At 39.4% G+C, this 23,103-nt stretch overlaps 1 protein-coding gene across 9 annotated transcripts in view; it reads right to left on the bottom strand.

The window, feature by feature from the left end:
• iqsec1b (IQ motif and Sec7 domain ArfGEF 1b) overlaps positions 1-23,103 on the bottom strand; it is a 446,158-nt gene that overhangs the window by 140,561 nt on the left and 282,494 nt on the right. Inside the window, exon 1 of one of the 9 annotated variants that reach the window (XM_069939806.1) lies at positions 21,402-21,496. The exons of the other annotated variants lie outside the window; for them this stretch is intronic. Within the exon in view, the coding sequence (XP_069795907.1) occupies positions 21,402-21,448 (47 nt within the window). The 5' untranslated portion in view covers positions 21,449-21,496. Of the gene's footprint in view, positions 1-21,401; positions 21,497-23,103 lie in introns of those variants that run through there. 9 annotated transcript variants of the gene reach the window in all.

Here is a 23,103-nt window from a genome sequence, read left to right as displayed (position 1 = left end):
TGCAGGGAGTTGAAGATTCCTTTCATTGTCATGTCACAATACAAAAATGTAATATACATGATATACTTCAACTTTTGTCTGCCAGGAGGAAAACAAAGAGTTGTCATGAGCAGGCCCAGTGCCCCAAACAATTAGAGAAAGAGAATCAAATGAGAGTCCCTTCAGAGACATTGCATGTCCATGGATTTGCCTCCAGCCCTCTCACGACCTCTGCAACCACACAAGATTCTTATTTAAACCACTGGCAACTTGAGCTCCAAATCTAAACCTCTGATATGGTCAGGAAGCCTTCAGTGTCTGAGGACCCTCGGAAACCCTTCTTGCCCTCAGCATCCTCTCGAATCTTGGTTCGAATACCTGGTTCCCAAGAATTAGTCTCCAGCGCCCCTTAGGCTGCATGAGTCCTTTGACAGCAAATCGCCAACAGCCCGCAGCCTGAGTGAATCCTTCGACCGCGGTCGCCAATTGCCCACAGCTTGTGTAGGTCCTTCAGACACTGAGCCTCGCACTGATCCACTGCAGTGGTCACCTTTTTTGTAGGGTTGTCACCCATGCTTCTCCTTCTCAATTGGAAAGAGGAGGGGAGGGGTGTTCTCCCTGTTTTTGCTGCCCTATGCCACTTCGCTGCTCCCCCGGTGTCTGCCGCCCCTCATGGCACCCTGCCCAGTACAGAGGCCTTTATCTTAGGCACGGACCTCCATCGTTGCAGGATGTTTAAAAAATACTGTCTGCTCCTCTAATAGGCCTTTGAATACCTGTGCTCAGTATCACGAGCAAGCAGATCAGTGCTGTGCCTCCCCTCCCTACTCTCCTGTGTCCACCTTTGGCAAGGCTGCCATAACAGCACCACCACCATTATCATTTTATTTGTGTATGTGTGTGGCTTTTTGTTCAAGGGTGGTTGCTGTGATTATTTTACCAAACACTCTTCATGACCTATTTCACGTGTCTTTTTTTAAATCATAGGCATTCATGATTACCGTAAATATTCGTGTTTAATTCGACCCTCCCATTTTTGAGGGGGAAAAGGGGGAAAAATTGTACCCCTGTGTATAATGCGACCCCTTTTTATTGGCCCAAAATCATCATGGAAGTGCCACTTTGACAGGTTGTGGAAGAAACACCCCCCCCCCTCACCCGCCCGACCTGCTGCACGAGTCGCGCTGCTGACTACCGCCTGCCCGTCCACCCGCCCACCCGTCCGAGCCGCCCTGTGAGTTGCAGAAATTTAAAAAAAAATTCTACTCCTGTGTATAATGCGACCCCCCCCCCCCAACTTTTTCTGAGGGGTAAAAGGGGGTAAATTTTTTCGCATTATACACAAATATTCATGGTAGGCAATTCTAACAATTCAACAGAGGAAGATTTTGTTTTTACCTGAAGTAGAAAGCTAGCAGAATTGGTTCATTCTTACATTTGCTTTACCCTATTTTATTTTATGGCTTATTTGAGCAGATTCCACTGAATGAAACAAGGGTCCATTTTAAGTTTCTCCTGCACTTTTGTGTATGGCACTACAATCACAGTATCTGCAGACACTTCTGTATAACTTCATTTTAATTGCCAAGTTTGCATGATGTTATTAGTACAATGCACCAAAAGCTTTTATTTTTGATATTTGTAAATTTCCATTACAACTAACATGATATGATTCCAAACACATTTATCTTGGTGAAGTCATATTTATTATATTAACAATCATGGAGTTAAGATATGGAGAATCTAGGCCAGAACAAGAGACCAAGAAATGAAACCATATAAATGGAATAGAGCTGCAACAACAGGTTGAGGAAAGTCCAAGAGTTAAAAATGAAGATCTGCAGATGCTGTGATTGTAGTTCAATACACAAAATTCAGCAAGTCACACAGTATGGCAAAGATACATAACCAACATTTTGGACCTCATCAAGTATGAGCAAAAAGCAGTCAGGTACATGACTAAGACTGTGGGGGGAAGGACACAGGCAAGAGGTCATAGGTGGATATGGGTAAGAGGCCAGAAGGAGAAAAAAAATGAGGTGATAGGGGGAGGGGATGGGTCTCTGAATGGAGAGGGAAGGGGTAGGGAGTTTCTGGAGAAAAGGAGACAGAGGGAAAGGGAAAGAGAGAGAGGCAGGGGAAGGATCTAACAGAAGGCCATCTGTTTGGAGAGTACCCAGATGGAATATTGGGTGTTGTTCTTCCAATGTGCAGGTGGTCTTGGTTTGGCAGTACATGAGGCCGTGGACAGTCTTATTTGTGTGGGAGTGGGACACAGAATTGAAATGTGTGGCCACTAGGAGATGCCCAGAGCGAAGGTGCTCAACAAAGCAATCTCCCAGTTTGCGTCCAGTCTCTCCAATGTAGAGGAAGCCACAATAGGAGCAACATATCCAGTAGATGGCCCCTACAGATTCGCGTGAAGTGTCACTTCACTTGGAAGGACTGTTTGGGGCTCGGAATGAATGGTGGTGAGGGAGGAGATGTGCAGCATTTCCTGTGATTTCAGGGATAGTTACCATGGAGACGATTGATGGGAAGGGATGAGTAGACGAGAGAATCATGAAGGGAGCGGTCCCTCTGTAAGGCTGAGAGGAGAAGATATGTCTGTTGGTGGGATCACATTATAGGCTGCGGAAATTACAGAGGATAATATGTTGGATGCGGGGCTGGTGGGGTGGTCATTGAGGACAAGGGGAATCCTGTCTTTGTAACATATAGGGGCAGAGGGAGCCAGGGCAGATATGCAGAAAATGGCGAATGGACCAGGGCAGGAAATAGAGGAGATGCAGGTAAGGATTAAGTTAATGGTGGTTGAGGGGAAGCCACATTTTTTGAATAAGGAGGACATCTCAGATGATCTGGAATGGAACTCATCCTGCAAGCAGATGCAACGGAGACGGGGGAATTGAGAGAAAGGAATAGAATCCTCATAGAGGACAGGGTGTGAAGAGGTGTTCTCGAGGAAAGACCAATAAAGGAAAAGTAAAATGAATAAGAGGGGAGTTTCCTTCCACTAAAATAAAATATAATGTCTAGTTTCTCTTCAATTGAAAAATTAACTTTCATTATTCTTAAATATAGGACTGCTACAATTTGCACTTAATAATTTTCTTTTCCACATAACAGATGGTTCCTTTTGCAAATCAGCTCATATTATGTTATAAAGCATCAATACACCACCATTCTTATATAATTCTATCTATTAAAGAGCACATCAAGATAATTTCGCAAACCAAAAGAGTATGAATAAAATCACATTAGGGAATCTGGTAACATAGGATGTTTTACACAAATGAAAAGAAGCAATTCACCAAAACAAATGTGTAGGAAACACAAAATGGCTATATCCTGTCTGACCCTACCAAGCAAAGAAACACTGTTAATTTGAGCCATTCAAAAAATTGTTCACCACCTGTCTTTGGTAATCAACATTTATTCTGTTGGGCAATTTAACAATTCTAAAATTGCTCTAAGGTCTCACTCTCCCTACTTCAATGCACTCCTTAAACAACCATAACCCTCGAAGATCTCTCCATTCCTCAAATTCCACTCTTAAGTACCCCTAATTTTAAGTGGTTCATCACTGGCAACTGCCTCTTTAGATGCAAATGCACCAAGCATTGAAATTCTCTGTTAGGACCCATGGGTTTAACTAAACTGTTAGCCGTATATTCTATATTGTTTGCTGGTATGTTTTGGAGCACCTTGGGATGTCAGCAAACTGTAAGGGCATATACAAATACACAATATATTTCTTTTAGAAGATAATGATGGTACTTTATTTAATGCTGCAAGTTTTATCAGACACTGACCAGGCCAACTCTGAAAGTTGTCAGCTCATTGTTGACGTGAATGGAGTGAAGGTAGGAATCATGAATTAAGTGGTCTATTCTTGATATTCTTATGCAAAGGAAGTCAGTGACACAGTTATTATTAAAAGTGAAAACACAATTCTGGAGAAACTTCAGCACCTGCTGAATTTCTCCAGCATTGTGCTTTTACTTCAATCGCGGTGTCTACAGACTTTAGTGTTTTAGTCCAATAAAAGTGACCTCACCAGCAATGTAACAATTGCTCTCAACAACCATAAATATTTTCTTAAGTGCTACTTTTGCCATTTGACTTCATTTTGCAAGAACTCATGGAAAAATATTCAGTCAAATTTTGCCCTGAGACCAACTACATACTCCCCTTTCCGAATTGATTTACACCCATATCTGTATCAAGTGTTTGATTATGTATAGGTCCAGTGGCTCCACTGGAGCTCGTGAAACCACGAGGTTACTATGGAATTTTAATCCAAGTGCATATATTTTCAATATTATGGCCAAGACTCTGATCAGATTCAGTATTCACTGTTTCCAGTATGCACAATGTTTATGCACATAACAGAATACAAGCTGTATGTTTTGTCATTAGATGAATGGAAAGTATTCTGAAGACAAATATGTGCCCGCTTAAAAGGTTTCTTTCAGAGATTATTCACTCAAAAGCTGTGTCCTTATTCCAGTTGTCTTACAAAATTCACACATGGATGCAGCAAACATACTATCAGACTATCCTCCATCTCCTTATGCTATGTTATGAAATTACATTCTCTCAGGTGGAAACTATGAATAAAATGAAAAATTTTTATTTTACTTTCTCAGACTTCAACACGCGCACACACACACACGCACGCACGCACGCACGCACGCACGCACGCACGCACACACACACACACACACACACACACACACACACACACACACACACACACACACACTCACACACACACACACACACACACACACACACACACACACACACACACACACGGAAGGATATGGTCCTAATAGAGGGAAATTAGATTAGTTTAGATGGGCATAAAGATTAATGTACATGTGCTGGGCCAAAAAGTGCATTTCTGTACAAATCTGTTTTTCATTTTGCATTAGAAACACATTTTTATAAATGATGTCACCTTAATACACTCATCAGGAAACATCTGGCTTTGATAAACTTTGCTCCAATACTTCACAGAAATCAAGATTTTATTTTAAACATAAAACCTTTCACATTTCCACTACAGCTTGAGTGCATGAATTTAAGTATTAAAGCCACTTTGTATCCAAATGCTGCAGTATATTCGTTAAATGCATAATGAATATTTTAGGGTATTTTGGTTGAGAGAAGGTTCATTTTGAGCCAACCAACTTTGCTAATGAATAAACTAGCATTATTTAATATAAACTTGACTTGAATTTATTAGTATTGCAACTTTTACTTTTGAAACCCGTTGAAAATCTCTAGATTTGAGGCCATGGTATGTCAATAATTTTGGGGAGAGTGGTGCCAGAAATATCAGATACAGAACTGATTAAACTAATTTCAAAGACCATGCAAAAACTAGTACAGCATGAGTAGCATAAATCGGCTCATGATTTTGAAAGAAATAAAGTGATTTAGACCATGCACACAAGGTATTAAAGCATCATAATTTACTATTATAAGTTTCGTGTGTTACTATGGCTTCTACTATGTGTGAGCTGGCCAAATGTAGAAATGCCTCAAATAGAATATAAAAGTGTTGCACAGTTCAAGGCCCTTCAGCCCCCTGTACCAACCAACATTAACTGACTCCACATCATTTCCTCATAGCACTCTAATTTCTTTTAACCTCCATGTCCCTATCTAAGAATATTTTAAATGTTCCTACTGTATCAGCCTCTACAACCACCACCTGCAATGCATTCCAGGCACCCATCATTCTTTGGATAAAAAACCTATTTTTCACATCTGCCCTAAACTTTCCTCCTCTCACCTTAAATGGATGTCCTCTGATGCCCTGGGGAAAAGGTGTTAGCTGTCCACTCTAACCATACCTTGCATAATCTTATACGCCTTTAGAAGAATGAATTGAAGACTTAGTAAAATCACCTCTAACCTTCCGTCGCTCCACAGTGAAAAGCCCGAGCTTGTGCAACCTTTCCTCGCAAGACATGTTCTTCAATCCAGGCGACATCTTGGTAAATCTCCTCTGTATCCTCTCTAAAGTTTCCACATTTTTCCCAAAATGAGAAAACCAGGTGAATATAATACTCTTAAGTGTGATCTAATTTTAGCTGCCACAATGTCTTATGGCTGTTGAACTCAATTCCCTGGCTAATAAAAGTCAGCACCCATATGTCTCCTTCATCAACCTACCAATGTGCATAACAACTTTGAGGGATCTATGGACTTGGATCCCAAGAACCCTCCATTCCTCCTCTCTGCTCAAATCCTGCCATTAACCACATGCTGTCTTCAAGTTCAAGCTACCAAAATTAAGTCAAGTTTATTGTTATTTGATTGCCCAAATACAACCCAATGGAAACAGCATTCTCTGGTCCTCGGTGCAAAACACGCAGACACACAACCAGACATAACACATATACAGACAACAAAATGCATCCAGGACAAGTATTCATATATACAAATAAATATTGTTTAATGAACATGAGAGTCTTGAAATGGTCTGTATGAGCAGTTCCTTTGGTCATTTAGCATTCTCACTGCCCGTGGGAAACTGTTCCTCAGCCTGGTGATGGAGACTCTGATACTCCTGTATCTCTTTCCCAATGGGATAAGCTGAAAGATGTGTGCAGGGTGGAAGGGTCCTCAGTGATTTTGCACTCCTTCTTCAGACAACAATCCTGGTAGATCATATTAATAGAGTTGGCGGGGGGGGGGAGGGGAAAGGAAGACTCCAATTATCATATCATCTCTGCCACTCTTAAGTCCTATGGATTGACCACCAATCCATTTTTCTACATACACTGTACTACAGTGTAATTCACCCAACGTAATGGTGGCTGGTGGCCTTGTCGGCTTCAGTCCTCTCAGGAAGTGAAGTCACTGATGCACCTTCTTGACAAGTGAGGAGATGTTATGAGCTCATGATAGGTCACTAGTTTAGTGAACTCTGAGGAATTTTGTGCTCTCTATTCTCTCCACTACAGAGTTGTCAATGTGTAGTGGAGGGTGGTAGTTTCTGGTCCTCCAGAAGTCCATGATCATCTCCTTCATCTTGTTGGAGCTGGATATGGTGATGGACTTGTGGGTCAGTAGTGTGAGCTGGAGCAGACTGAGGTGCGCCAGTGCTCAGCGTGACAGTGCTTGACTTACTGCTACCAACCCAGACAGACTGTGGTCTTTCCATTAGGAAGTCCAGAAACCAGTTTCAGAGAGGAATGGTGAGTCCCAGGGAGGACAGCTTCTCCACCAGCATCTGGGGAATGATTGTATTAAACAATGAGCTGAAGTCAATGAACAACAGTCTGGCATATGAGTCGTCATTCTCTAGGTGGGTCAGGACGGAGTGAAGGGACAAGGCTATAGCATCGTGTATGGCATGGTTTCTTCTATAAACAAAATGAACTGGGTTCAGCATCTGTGGGAGGTATGGTTTGATGTATTCCATCACCAGAAGATCGAACCAATTCATAAGGGTAGAGGTCACCGCAACAGGGCAGTTTATTACTTATTTCAATAAAGTTACCAAAAAGATAAAGCTCCAGGTCATCAGCAAAGGTCACCCCTGTTATCCTTGTTGGTATTTCAGTAATATCCTGAAAGGTCTCACCTTCGCACACGACCCCATCTATTCCACATCTAAAACACATTTCTGATATTTCTGATTTTGATTTATGTAATTTCTGTAGTCCAGGTTGTAATTGGTGTAGAAAATTCTATCGTACTAATCCGTATCTTGCATTTATAATTGACGGCATGCTATCCAAACACCAATCAGACCAACGTCTTTCCATTATTGCAACTCCTGAGTCTGACTCCCATTTCTCTCTCGATCTCTGTAAACCTGGCTTTGCACTTTCATTTTAGAGATCAAAATACATATTAGATATAAATTTAGGTGTGTTCCCCAGCCAAATCGTTTGTTCCATCTCATGAATTTCAGCTGGCGCCAAGTTTGGTCCCCAGCTTTATCTTAAGAATGATCTTAACTGGAGAAAGCAAAAGAAAGTCTTATTAGCTACTTCATACTTATTTCTTAATTGTTCTAAAGACATAAGAGGTCCTTCCATAAATCAATCATCAACATATCTTATTCCTTTGCCATACCATGAATTCAATATTTTGTTACCCAGATTTTTAGGCAGTAGTACATTTTTACATAATGGTGTCTTCACTGATATACCTATTTTTTTTCCCAATACATTCATTTATTTCTTGCCATATTCTAATCATGTGTATTAATATAGGATTATCTGGTGTTTATTCTGTTATTGATTTAACATTCACTTATAAATAAAGTCCTTCATTGTTTCCTCTTTTATTGAATTCAGTCCCATTCGAATCCACAAAGGGGGGGGGGGTACTGTTTTCTTCAAAGAAAGATGGTAGAAATCTTGCTTGTGCTAATGAATAATACTTCTTAAAATCCGGAAGTCCTCCCAATTTATAGTCCCATGTTATCTTTTCCAGTGCAATTCTTGGTACTTTGTTATTCCAATAGGAATTGTCTTATACAATTATGTAATAATTTAAAGAATTTTTTAGTTAGTCCAATAGGCAATGATTGCAAGAGATACTGTAGACTTGGTATAACCTTCATTTTTATACAATTATCCTTCCTATTAATGTAATTGGTAGATCTTTCCATTTCTGTAAATCTTTTTTCTATTTTTTTTCTAATAGAAGGGTATAATTAAGCTTGTGTAAATTCTGTAAATCATTATGTCATTATTCCTAAGTATTTAGTTCCATCCTTCTTCCATTTAAATCTATTTCCTTTTTGGTATCTTTCATAATCAAAATTCTGCAATGGCCTTATCTCACTTTTATCCATATTTATTTTATCTCCCTATATTTTTCCATATTTTTCTAATATTGTTTGTGATCATCAATGATTCAACTGGGACAGACACATATAATAGGACACCATCAGCAAATAAACTAATTTTATGTTCTTCCTGCCCAAATTTGAAGTTCTTAATATCTGGACCTCTTGCCAGAGGTTCAATAGCTAGGATGAATAATGCTGGTGATTGAGGACACCCCTGTCTACTCGATCTACTCAAGGGAAAAATAGATCACATTTGCTTATTTGTTATCATTTTGGCTTACGATAAAAGGTTTTTATCCAAATTATAAATTTTCTACTTACACCAAATTTTTTCAATCTTTTTTGTACAAGAAAGACCATTCTAGTTGGTCGAATGCATTTTCTGCATCTAAAGAAATAGTTATGTTTAGATTCAACCTTGATTTTGCCATTTGTATTATATTGAATAATCTACCTAGAATATTTGAAGAATTTCTTCCTTTAAAAAGAATCTCACCTGATCTGGATGTATTCACTTTGGTGAATACTCACCCAGTCTGTTGGCTCGTGGGTTTGCTAGAATTTTCTAGTTTTTGTTCAGAAATGATATTGGTTTGTATGATGAGTAGCACTGTAATTACAGCAGTTGAAAATGTTTCCAGGAAGGTTTGGGTCTCCACCGCCTGGTCTAACACATCCATCAAAAGAGGCATCAACAAATCTTCAAATTATCTATAGAACTCAGGAGGGAACCCATCTTTGGTTGGGACATTAACTTGTAAAGTTAAAAATTCTTCCAACTTATTTTTATCTCTGATTAATTCTGATTTATATAGTTTCATATAGTATTGTCTAAATGTATTATTTATTTATTTTTGATTCTATGTTTTAGTACCAGGTTTAGTTTCTATTGCATTTATCATTCTGGATGACTCCTCTGGTTTAACTTGCCAAGATAATACTTTATGTGCCCATTCTCTGAGTTCATAACATTTTTGTTTAGTTTTTAATGTCACTTTTTTCCATTCTATATGTTTGCAGTATATTGTAATTGTTTTTGTTCTCTAACATTCTATATTTTTCGTGTTCCTGATATCTGATATTCTTTTTCCAATTTTGTTATATCCTTCTCTAGACCTTCTAAATCTCAAGAATATTCTCTCTTAAGATTTCTAGTACAAGAAATAATTTGTCCCCTCAAATAAGCTTTAAGCATATCCCATATTAGAAAACTGTTGTCAGTGGAAGGAAGATAGTTTTCACAAAATATTAATAAATTCACAAAATTCCTCTTTAATAATGTAGCATTAAGGCACCATCTATATATACTTTCTTGCTTTTCCATTATTGTAATAGTTAACATTAACGGTGAGTGGTCTGATAAAAGTCTTGCCAAATATATGCTTTTAACACTCTACTTTGTAATTAGGCAGACATTAAAAATAGGTCAATCCTTGTATGTGAATCATGTACCCTTGAGTAGAATGAATAGTCTCTTTCTAAGGACTTGAGCTGCCTCCATATATCAATTAAATTTAAATCCTCCATAAACGATAATGTTGTTTTTGCAGCCTTTGCCCTTATTATTTTTCTAACTGATTTTTCCAATATTGGATTGAAATAAAAATTAAAATCTTGTTCATAAAGACTTCATAGTCATAAATTGGTGTGTAAATGTTCATAAATGTCCATGATTTTGCATAAATCTTGCAATGTGCCATTACAAATCTTGCAGCTTGATTAGTTAATGCATCTTCTATTATTATTGGCATATTTTTATTCATTAAAATTGGTACACCTCTTGCTTTTGATCCAAATGAGGACAATATTACTTGCTCCACCCATCATCTTTTTGATTTTGCATGTTCCAATTTGGTAAGATGTGTTTCTTGTAAAAAGCTTATATATGCCTTTAATTTTTTTAGGTATGCCAAGACCTGTTTTCTCTTCACTTTTATATTAATTCCATTAAATATTAAAACTAATAAATTTTAATGTTCTATCCATATTTTTCTTTAAAATTATATTTTTAACAGTAAAATCTCTTTGACTCTTTAAATAATGAAGTGAAGTTCCCTTTAAGAAAAACGCAAAATGTCCCTGCCCCAATGGTGACTTAGAGCCCCGAAAGCCCACAAAAAACACCCACAGAATCTGTCGAGGAAGAAGAATCTCTCCCTTTAGCACCATCTTTTTTTTTTGCTACTCCTTTCCAGGCACCAGGCACCATTCTCCCCCTTAGACCAGAGTCTTCACCATGCTACCACTTCTCCCAGATTTATTTTTCTTTTACTGAGCTCTCCATGAGCATTTCGAAAAACACTACTTTTAAACAATAAATACAAGACTAGTTTAACAAAATTAAAAACAATACAACTTTTACTACTTTTACTTAGTTCATTATATATATTTTCACAAAATTACTTCCCATGCACAGTAGCTTAAAAGTCTCACCAAAACTGGTCTTGGTCTCTGATTGGCAGCTCTTCTGGGTTTGCGTTTTCGTTTAGCTCTCTCGATATGCAGTTTTTCTCCAAATTAATCTTCTCCAAACATTTTTTGAAACACCATTTTTGAAAGAGGTTCACTGGGTCTCTTCTGTCTATTATTTCCTTTAGTCCAATAATTTAGACATTATTTTGTCCACTAAGGTTCTCCACATGGTCAATTTTGTCCAGCAGTCCTTGTTTATTCAATTCCATTCTTTGGCTTATTTTTACAAAGCTTCAAGTTTTTCAAGCATTTTTATCATTTCAATCTCTCCTCAATCCATTCTCTCCATCAGGTCTTCAACAATCTCCTTTATTTCAGTCATTTTATCCATCATATCTCTCATCGTTTCAACATTTATGAATTGGTTACTCAAATTCTCCATTTTTTCCAGGATGATGTGTAATTCTTGATCTGAATCCTCAGTTTTACCTGGTTCTGCCAGTCCCATCACTATTTTTGCACTGCTCCCTTTAGAACTTTCATGAGATGTTCCCAGTTGAAGAGGAGCTTCTTCAGTCTTTGTTCTTGGCCAACTTGGCTTTTTTGGTGCTAGTTTTATCCATTATTGATGAAGAAGATTTTGATTTTAAAGTTTTTACCATCTATTTAGTACTCATCATGGAGAGCTCAACCAAAACGCATCTGTGTAAATCCTTGCCCCCCCCCCATTACATTTTCTAATGCAGATGCTCCAGACATGGAAGCTAAATAATGTGTCACTGAACCATATTTTGTTTCCATCTACACACTATCAATTTAGACATAATTTTCAGTTTTCACGCTGAACAGAAACTGTACGATTTTAAAACCAAAATTACATCTATATAATAATAACAACCTATTTATAAGAACAGAATATATATGTAAAAATTTCCTGGAGCTGTAAATCAGTAAAAAGAACCAGAAGGAAAAAGGTGATGGCTTAGAGTCCCTGAGGTCTGCGAGAGTTCAGGGAACATATTATATCAAGAGCTGTCAAATTACCTTATTGCCTTGTTATGGTGTAGGGTGGATGGAGTTAGTCAATCGACATTTGCATCTACTGTAGCCGGAGTAATAAAATACCTTTTCAGATCTACATTGTCTCACTGCGTTAAAAAATAGTTCATGCAGTTTGCAACTAAAACTGTAATCTGATCACTAGCAAATGCTGACCAAAACAGCACTTACATTGCATGCAAAAGACGTCATCATGACGTCATCTTCACGTCCCATTTTGACCCAGCAACACAGGTTGCCCCTTTTAGACTGGCCCCAAGTTTCAACGCTCCACTTCTGACAGTACCTACATTGGCGGATTAAAGCTGGGTAAGTTTAGACCACTCCCCCCAATCCGCCTTTGATGTGTTCATACAATAGGTGAAGCGTTTGGAAGGCAGATAATACACAGCTTTAATCATCTGTGTAAAAGGGGTAAATGACTACTACTGGCAGAAGACTTCATGAACAGCAATACAGAGGCTACACTGCAAATGCAAACCACCAGTTAGCCATAGAAACAGGATGTCTAGATTACGGTTTGCCAATAAGTATTTAAAAGAGCTTGCAGAATTCTGGAAAATGGATTTGTGGACACATGAGATCAAGATTAACCTGATTCACAAGTGATGGCAAGAGCAAAATGTGGAGACATAAAGGAATTGCCCAATATCCAAAGCATACCAGCTCATCTGTGAAACATGGTGATGGGGGTGTTATGGCTGCCACAGGTACTGCTCATAGCAATAACAACATGAATTGTGAGGTGTATAAAAACTCTTATCTGCTTAAGTTCAAGCAAAAGCTTCCAAACTCATTGGACAAGCTTCATCGTACAGCAAGATAATGACCCCAAACAAGTGGATTGCTACAAGGATTTGTTCTGCTCTTTGTGATTTTTATAAATGACCTGGATGAAGAGATGGAAGGATGGGTGAATAAGTTTGAGGGTGACACGAAGGTTGAAGGAGTTGTGGATGGAGCTAAAGGTTATCGAGAGGATATAGACAGGATGCAGAGTTGGGCAGAGAAGTGGCAGATGGAGTTCAATCTGGATAAGTGTGAGGTGATGCATTTTGGAAGGGCAAACCAGAGGCTGAGTACATGGTTAATTGTCCATTACTTGTGGATGAACAGAGGGACCTTGGGGTTCAAATCCATACATTCCTGCACTGGTTGATAGGATAGTTAAGAAAGCCTAAGGGATGCTGGGCTTCATTTAAGAGGAGGATTGAGTTTGAGTAGAGATGACATGTTGCAACTCTACAAATCTCTGGTGAGACGACATAGACTATTGTGTTCAGTTCTGGTCACCTCATTATAGGAAGAATGTGGTGTGATAGTACAGATCTATCACCAATGTACATAGTGTATATAGTTACTGTATCTAGACTGTGCTTACAGCGATTGGCTGAGAGCTAAGCCACACCTATTGTCTGGGCCTTAAAGGGTTGTGTCCCTAGCCAGGTCGGATCATTCTGGACTGGTCGGCCACCTGTGAAGAGCTCCGGTCTTTTGCTAATAAAAGCCTTGGTTTGGATCAACAAGTCTTTGTTTCTTTCGATGAGCTCTACATGTGGAAGCTATGGAGAGGGTGCAGAGGAAATTTACTAGAATGTTGCCTGGATTAGAAAACAAATGTTATGAGAAAAGGTAAACAGAGCTGGGACATTTCTCTTTGGAGCATAGAAGGATGGGAGGAGACTTGATAGAAATCAACAAGATTATGAGAGGCATAGATAAGGTGAATAGCTAGTGTCTGTTTCCCAGGACAGGAATAGCAAACACCAGAGGACATATGTACAAAGTTAAGAGAGGGAGGTTTAGGGGAGACATCAGGGGTATTTGTTTTTACACAGAGAGTTGTGGGTGCCTGGAATACCTTGCCAAGAATGGTGGTGGAAACTGAAACATTAGGGGCATTTAAGAGATTTTTAGGCACATGGATGAAAGAAAAATAGAGGGTATGGGGTAGGGTAGGCTTAGTACTTTTTTTAAGGACTATATGGGTCGGCACAATATCAACGATTGAAGGGCCTGTACTATCCTGTAGTGTTCTATGTTCGAAAACTTAAGGGGACAAGGCACTGAGACAAGCAGGAGCTTAAGATGGCTGTAGTGGAGGCCTGGCAGAGCTTCACCAGAGAAGATACTCAGAATCTGGTGATTTCTATGAATCACAGATGTAAAGCAGATATGCAGCGAAGTATTAAACATGAGTACTTTAATATACTTTTTTTTTCTTTTCTTTGGCTTGGCTTCGCGGACGAAGATTTATGGAGGGGGTAAAAAGTCCACGTCAGCTGCAGGCTCGTTTGTGGCTGACCAGTCCGATGCGGGACAGGCAGACACGATTGCAGCGGTTGCAAGGGAAAATTGGTTGGTTGGGGTTGGGTGTTGGGTTTTTCCTCCTTTGCCTTTTGTCAGTGAGGTGGGCTCTGCGGTCTTCTTCAAAGGAGGCTGCTGCCCGCCAAACTGTGAGGCGCCAAGATGCACGGTTTGAGGCGTTATCAGCCCACTGGCGGTGGTCAATGTGGCAGGCACCAAGAGATTTCTTTAGGCAGTCCTTGTACCTTTTCTTTGGTGCACCTCTGTCACGGTGGCCAGTGGAGAGCTCGCCATATAATACGATCTTGGGAAGGCGATGGTCCTCCATTCTGGAGACGTGACCCATCCAGCGCAGCTGGATCTTCAGCAGCGTGGACTCGATGCTGTCGACCTCTGCCATCTCGAGTACCTCGACGTTAGGGGTGTGAGCGCTCCAATGGATGTTGAGGATGGAGCGGAGACAACGCTGGTGGAAGCGTTCTAGGAGCCGTAGGTGGTGCCGGTAGAGGACCCATGATTCGGAGCCGAACAGGAGTGTGGGTATGACAACGGCTCTGTATACGCTTATCTTTGTGAGGTTTTTCAGTTGGTTGTTTTTCCAGACTCTTTTGTGCAGTCTTCCAAAGGCGCTATTTGCCTTGGCGAGTCTGTTGTCTATCTCATTGTCGATCCTTGCATCTGATGAAATGGTGCAGCCGAGATAGGTAAACTGGTTGACCGTTTTGAGTTTTGTGTGCCCGATGGAGATGTGGGGGGGCTGGTAGTCATGGTGGGGAGCTGGCTGATGGAGGACCTCAGTTTTCTTCAGGCTGACTTCCAGGCCAAACAATTTGGCAGTTTCCGCAAAGCAGGACGTCAAGCGCTGAAGAGCTGGCTCTGAATGGGCAACTAAAGCGGCATCATCTGCAAAGAGTAGTTCACGGACAAGTTTCTCTTGTGTCTTGGTGTGAGCTTGCAGGCGCCTCAGATTGAAGAGACTGCCATCCGTGCGGTACCGGATGTAAACAGCGTCTTCATTGTTGGGGTCTTTCATGGCTTGGTTCAGCATCATGCTGAAGAAGATTGAAAAGAGGGTTAAAGGCGAGAAATCAGACTGCTCAAACTACAGGGGAATCACGTTGCTCTCCATTGCAGGCAAAATCTTCGCTAGGATTCTACTAAATAGAATAATACCTAGTGTCGCTGAGAATATTCTCCCAGAATCACAGTGCGGCTTTCGCGCAAACAGAGGAACCACTGACATGGTCTTTGCCCTCAGACAGCTCCAAGAAAAGTGCAGAGAACAAAACAAAGGACTCTATATCACCTTTGTTGACCTCACCAAAGCCTTCGACACCGTGAGCAGGAAAGGGCTTTGGCAAATACTAGAGCGCATCGGATGTCCCCCAAAGTTCCTCAACATGATTATCCAACTGCACGAAAACCAACAAGGTCGGGTCAGATACAGCAATGAGCTCTCTGAACCCTTCTCCATTAACAATGACTTTAATATACATATCATTGCTATGTCCCAAATATTAAGGTGCCCTGAATGAGGGAACTGTTTATAAAAAGTGCTATAATTTCTACATGGACAAACCAAAATATACCAAATAACCTTAAATAAAATATGAACTGTGTACAGTGTACTTTAATCACAGGCGAATTGTTTGATTACAAATTTGAAACTGTGGAGTACAGGGGCAAATAAAGGGAAAAAAATGTCTTTGCCCCAAACAGCGAGGGCACGATATGTCATTGGTTTCAATGTGTAGCATGAGTTCTGGCTACTAACCCTTCATCTCAAAGACACAAAATATAGCATTCTTCAAAATTTCACTTTACAATTTCAGACACTTTTAATCTCATGATTCTGTGTAAAGACTTTGTGGTTTCTGTAGCTACAGTATATTATAATACTAAAGAGAAACAAAGTTCCTCAGTTTGAGGTACAACTCATTAGTTTTGTTGAAATTTCTTAATTTTGGACATACACGAGACCAAACCAAGTCTAGGTGTCAATTGGATAGACCTGGGCCTATTCAACCAGTCGCCATTAACATCAACTTCTCCAATTTCCATTAAACCCCTCCCCCGAGTCTCTCCTTTTCTTCATCCCCTTTGTCTCCTTTCCTGCAGCTCCCCACCCCCTTCCCTCTTAATTCAGAGGGACCACCCCGCCCCCATTACCTCATCTATTTTCTCTTCTACTCTCCCACATAATCTCTTATCTGTTAGTCTATGTTCCTCCCCCTGCACTTTGCCCTTCATCCCTCCCCTTCTCCCCTTCCCCCACAACTCCCCCCCACCCAACCATCTCCCACCTTTTAATTCAGGTGCCTGTCTGTTTTTCGCTCATACCTTGACAAAAGGATCGGGCTCGAAACATTTACTTCGTTTAGATGCTGCATAACCTGGTGAGTTTCTCCAGCACATTTGTGCATGACAAATAAATGAACAAAAAGATAGGAATATAACAGTTATCAATCAGAACCAGAAGGTCCCAGTTTCGCTATTACTTCATATGTTTGATACAGCCAACTAAAAGTCAAAATGATGGACTCCATCCAAATAGAGTTCAATTTGCTGGCTCCAAATTAATACGAGACGCATGAATAAAATGTAGCTCTATTGCAAAACATATGTATTTTGCATGTTTGAGACATTCTTTAAGGATGATATCATAGAACCATTAAAAAAAACCACAGCACAGCAACAAGCTCCTCAGCCCATCTAGTCTGTGCTAAACTATTTTTCCACCTAGTTCCTTTGACCTGCATCCAGACTATAGCCCTCCATACCCCTCACATCTAGATATCTATCCAAATTTCTCTCATGTGAAATCGAACCAGGATCCACTACATTGCCATACTCTCACCACTCTCTGAGTGAAGAAGTTCTCCCAATGTTCCCCTTAACCCATATCCTCTAGTTCTTGTTTCACCCAATCTTAGTGGAAAAAGCCTGCTTGCATTTATCCTCTCTAATACCCTCATAATTGTGCATACCTCCAGCAAGTCTCTCCTTATTTTCTGATGCTCCAGGGAATAAAGTCATAACTTATTCAATCTTTCCCTATACCTCAACCACTCAAGTATCAGCAACTCTGCACTCTTTCAATCGTATTGTTCTTTCCTGAAGGTAAGGGACCAAATCTGCACATAATATTCCAAATGTAGTGTCACCAACGTCTTATACAACTTCAACCTAACATCCCAGCTCTTCTACTCAATACTTTGATTTATGAAGGACACTGTGCCAAAAGCTCTCCTTCTGACCCTATCTACCTATTACTCTACAAACTATACTCCTTCTCTTCCACCCAATCTATTAGGTTTGTTTCAGATTTATCCACGCTGCCTCAAGTTATGCTTAACATAGACATTTTTGCCATCACAAAAAGAAAATTTCTAATCAATCCCAATCACTAGAAATCTGTGAAATGCTGAAGGTGCCAATGGCACCTTGTTTTTCACTGTCTGACACTGTAATAGCATTGCGTTAACCATCACAGTTAACTATTAATTTACAGAATATAGACATAACTGGCAATGGCAGCACTGATGACCAATCTCTAACAACATTCAAGGAGCTCTTTATCATCCTGGACAAAGCAATTATCTTGACTGTCAACCATCCACAATTCAAAACATCAATTCTCTCCATAACCATTGGAACACAGCTGCATTGTATATATTGGCCAAAACACATGGAAGTTTTTTTTTACTATGTTTAGCCACCATGTCGCTAAACCACAACTATGGGAATAGAATGCAATGCTGATTCGGACTTATATCACTGTTCCTTTGTCACTGCTGGGTCTAAATCCTAAAAGGGTAGGGATACTTTCACCACACCATTCATTATTTGAAGGCAATTAAAGATAGACAATAAATTTGGCCTTGCTGGTGAGCCCCAGATCTTAAAAGGAAAGAAAGAAAGTTACAGGATTGTTGTTGCAAAAAAAACGCACAAGGTTTACTTATATCTTTCATGGAAGAAAATCTGCTTTTCTTTATGGTAGTGACCATTTGTGATTCCAGGTCTGCCAGTGTGATTAATTTTAGACTGCCCTCTGAAATAATATATAGAGATATACAATGCCAATGTATCCCATGAGCAAATAAAATATTGCCATTGTTTCATCACCTACGGCTCCTAGAACGCTTCCACCAGCGTTGTCTCCGCTCCATCCTCAACATTCATTGGAGCGACTTCATCACCAACATCGAAGTACTCGAGATAGCAGAGGCCGACAGCATCGAATCCACGCTGCTGAAGATTCAACAGCGCTGGGTAGGTCACGTCTCCAGAATGGAGGACCATCGCCTTCCCAAGATCGTGTTCTATGGCGAGCTCTCCACTGGCCACCGTGACAGAGGTGCACCAAAGAAGAGGTACAAGGACTGCCTAAAGAAATCTCTTGGTGCCTGCCACATTGACCACCGCCAGTGGGCTGATCTCGCCTCAAACCGTGCATCTTGGCGCCTCACAGTTCGGCGGGCAGCAACTTCCTTTGAAGAAGACCGCAGAGCCCACCTCACTGACAAAAGACAAAGGAGGAAAAACCCAACACCCAACCCCAACCCACCAATTTTCCCTTGCAACCGCTGCAACCATGTCTGCCTGTCCCGCATCGGACTTGTCAGCCACAAACGAGCCTGCAGTTGACGTGGACATTACCCCCTCCATTAATCTTCGTCTGCGAAGCCAAGCCAAAGAAGAACCAACCTTTTATAACTGCTCAACTATTTCTTTAGTCCTAAATAAATATTTAGAGTGTGGAGACAGCCATTTAAAATAAATAAGGGAAAAATTACATTGTCTGCCCAAATCTTTATTTTCCCCTTGGAACATATTTTAAATATTAGTTCAAAGTAATGCTTTTTAACTTCCTTGTTTGCTGTCAGTGCCATTTTTTTTCAACATTCAGCTTGCTTAATCACATCATTATTTCCAGACTCCAGAGGTTAGTTGAATACCAGACAGTCCCAATATCAGGAGAGAATAAATACAAATCATCTGGATTGCTGAAAGTTTGCAGACAGTTTCTTAGTGGAGCCAATTGCTATTGTCCTGTCACTGGCTATAAATTCTGGACCAATGTTAGAATCAAGCTGAATTTTACAAAAGCAAAGATCAGCAGATCCAATGGTCAACACCAAACATAACAGGGGATGCAGCGCAATAACAAATGCGTGTTGAGATCATTGCATTCTTTCCAATATGATTTCACTCCATAAAGGCAATATAGTATCATGTAATGAAAATTACGGAACAGAATAGACTATTATCAATATACAGTAGATCTAATGTTTGGATATTTTGATGACAGATCGGTATTAATTAAAACCATTAGCTTCAAAAGATAACAAATGACCCAGATAATATTAGAATTATCAGATTTCATAGTTGTCAATCAATGATTAATCCATGAAAATGAAAATAATACTAGAAATAACCAGTAAAATGATTAGGCTAAGTATTCATAAAATGATCAAGTTTAAACATTTTACTAATAGAGGGATTTGCTGTGATTCTCTCTAGATTCCAATCGTGAATAGAAATGTTCCCATTGTATAGATAAATTAAGCCTGCATATTCAGCCCAAACTTCCATTTCTTTATTTTTATAAACAGTATTTTTTTTCAAATTGGGTTCAATTTCTAAAAATTGCCATTAAAAACTGATGTTTGTAAAAAGCAAATATCGGAAGAGCATATCAGAAAGCATGGAACAAGATGATAATACAAAATGAACACTTTAAATATCATCCACCTTGTGATAAATCTGATACCCATAAAGGCACATTAACATCTGCTTTCAACAATAACAAGTATTATTAAGAATGCAAAAAAAACAACTTTTTAATTGGGAGCTTCACCATTGTGTGTCAGGGGCATCAAAGATCTTTGGCAGATTTTACCAGATCAGCTCACATAAGCCAATTGTATTGACCCGAGTGACACACGTTGAGATCAATGAGATTGGTGATTTTAGCTAAAATTGTAAAAGAGTGAAAGAGAAAGATGTAATTAATAAGTGGGCTAGATCCTGCTGGTTTGGACTTACAACACGCAATTGAGCCCTTGCCAACCCATGCACAAACTTATCAGGTCTGGATGTAGAAGGTCTGTTTTGCTGGCCCAAATTGTCCAAGGTTGCCCGGCTTAGGCTTCCAAAAGCGCACTGAAGCTTCCCCATCCCACTTATCTTCAAAACACTCAGTTTTCAAAAAAAAACATTAAACTGCAGACAATGGAAATTAGAAATGAAAACAAAGTGCTGAAAATTTGACATGGTGAATGTTCCCTGAATTTTCTATTTTTAACTTTGAAAGTATACACAGTCAACAGAAAAGTCTGACCCCACCTTAGCAAGTTTGCAAAGCTATAACATTCACATTTTATTATTATTATAATCATCATTTATAAAACAATTAAAACACAAATAATTGAGCAAAATAATAAAAAAATGTTCTCCTTCCTATCTCTGCAATCTCCAGTGAAATAAATGAGTGTCGATCTTGTACTGGTTCTAATGAGACATAGGCTCCAAGAGCTGATTCACTCGCGTAAATGCTGGGCAAACTTGAAGCTCAAAACTTCTGTATTTGACAATTCAAGTTTTATACTTTACAATTTGCTATCGCATTCAGAATTACTGTCATTTGCCAGCAAAATCTTTGACAAGTTAAAATATTCCTTCAAAAATTTTCAATCAAAACTGAAGAATTTAATGTTTGAATGTGTAACTTATGTTTAAGTCTATGAAATCTCTCAAATTCTTGAAGATGTACACAATTCTGATTCAACAAATAAACAAAAGTACATCTTACCTGATGGTCCGCACAGAGATACAATACTTCCACATCAGATTCAACATGTTAATGGAATTGCCTGTATGGTCATTTTATTCTTTCAGACCATGGAGTTTTAGAATTGCAACATAGCAAAAGGCAGTTTTCACGAGCAAGCAAATTATTTCCTGGTGCAACCAGCAGGCAGTAAATGACTCATAGGCATGAAACAATTTCCATCTCAAGGAAAATGTGCATGTCCTGAAGCCTCAAGAGAACATTTTTCCAAGATTATGTTTTTCACTATACTTTACAAAGTCAATGTGTTTTCCTGATAAATGATTGTTGATTATTGAAAGAAACAAAATAACTGAAACGTACAATGCTCACATTACCAAGTAAGGAAAAAGTCTAAACAACCCTATGTGATTTGACAGTCAAGATTAGCACTGGATAGGATTGGCTGGGCCTCTAAGTATTACTTACCAGAAGACAGCAAGCTATCAACAACACACCCCAAATCATCTGGTCGGGACTGTTTAAACTCTCAACTGCTTGCTAAATGTTTTTTTTTTACTTGTCTGGCATAATAACATTTCATAAGGAGTAGTGATGAATAGAGCTGTGTATCTTTCTCAAACGATATTTGGCAAGAAAGTATAAATTGTGGTTTTAGAAATTGCTAATTTCAGTGAAGACTACAAATTCAGGACTGCAGAAATTCAAATTTTTATAGTAGGACGTATCTAATTAAACATCTGAATCTGGAAGCATTTTGTTCAATTATTCTTCAAGAGGTTTAGATAATAATATTACAAACAAGGTATGCGTTAGGCTAAACTATGGATTTTCAATGCACATTTTTAGTAGGCCTAACAGAGTTCAACATTTTCCTTCAAAAATATCCAGAAAATATTGTTTTTGCATTGTTTAAAATTCCTGATACATCTAAAATGATTTATGTATGTTTTGCAGTAAAATTACATAATTCTACTTGAACTAAGTGAGCATAAATGCACATAATTGAAGGAAGGCAGCTGTTGATTATTTTTCTGCAGTTATTTTAACATCTGGAATCAAAAGATCAGCCTTTATGGAACCAGAGAACATGGTTTGCACAATACATAGTTTTCAAAAAGTCTTTATTGAAAATGTCAGTTAATAGAGAGTATTCTGAGGGAGAAAATATTCATGTACTGTACTTGGATGGATAAGGGCTGATAAGGAAGTGAGAGGTCATGTCTCACAAATCTAATTGAAGGTTGATGAGGGTAGAGCTGATACATGGTGTATATGGATTTCAACAAGGCATTCAATAAGGTTCCACATGGCAGCCTATTCTACAACATGGGATCCAAGAAGAAATAGCAGAATGGATAGAAAATTGTTTCAAGGAAGAAAGCAGAGGATCATGGTAGGTTTTCTTTCTGGATTGCAGGCCGTGTCTTGTGGTGGTGACCCACTGGGTTCAGTGGTGGGCCCATTGCTTTTGTCATCTGTATCAATAGACCCTTTCACATTGGCAAACTGCTAAAATGGTGGGTGAATAAACCGTTTAGAAACACCAGTAGCGCTGTTCACACTGGACCAAGGAAAAATGGTTCTGTGTGCCATTTCACTCTGCCTACCCAGTAGCACAGAGCAAAGGGGCACCTATCCTCCAGCGGTGATGTTCTGAGTGACGCATCGAGTGATGGCAGACCTGCCCTTCCAGAAACCCCTCCTTGAGTGCTCCATGCTT

Source organism: Narcine bancroftii, chromosome 5 (genome assembly GCF_036971445.1).
Source record: "Narcine bancroftii isolate sNarBan1 chromosome 5, sNarBan1.hap1, whole genome shotgun sequence".
Lineage (NCBI taxonomy): Eukaryota > Metazoa > Chordata > Chondrichthyes > Torpediniformes > Narcinidae > Narcine > Narcine bancroftii.
This window is presented reverse-complemented; position numbering and strand designations above follow the sequence as displayed.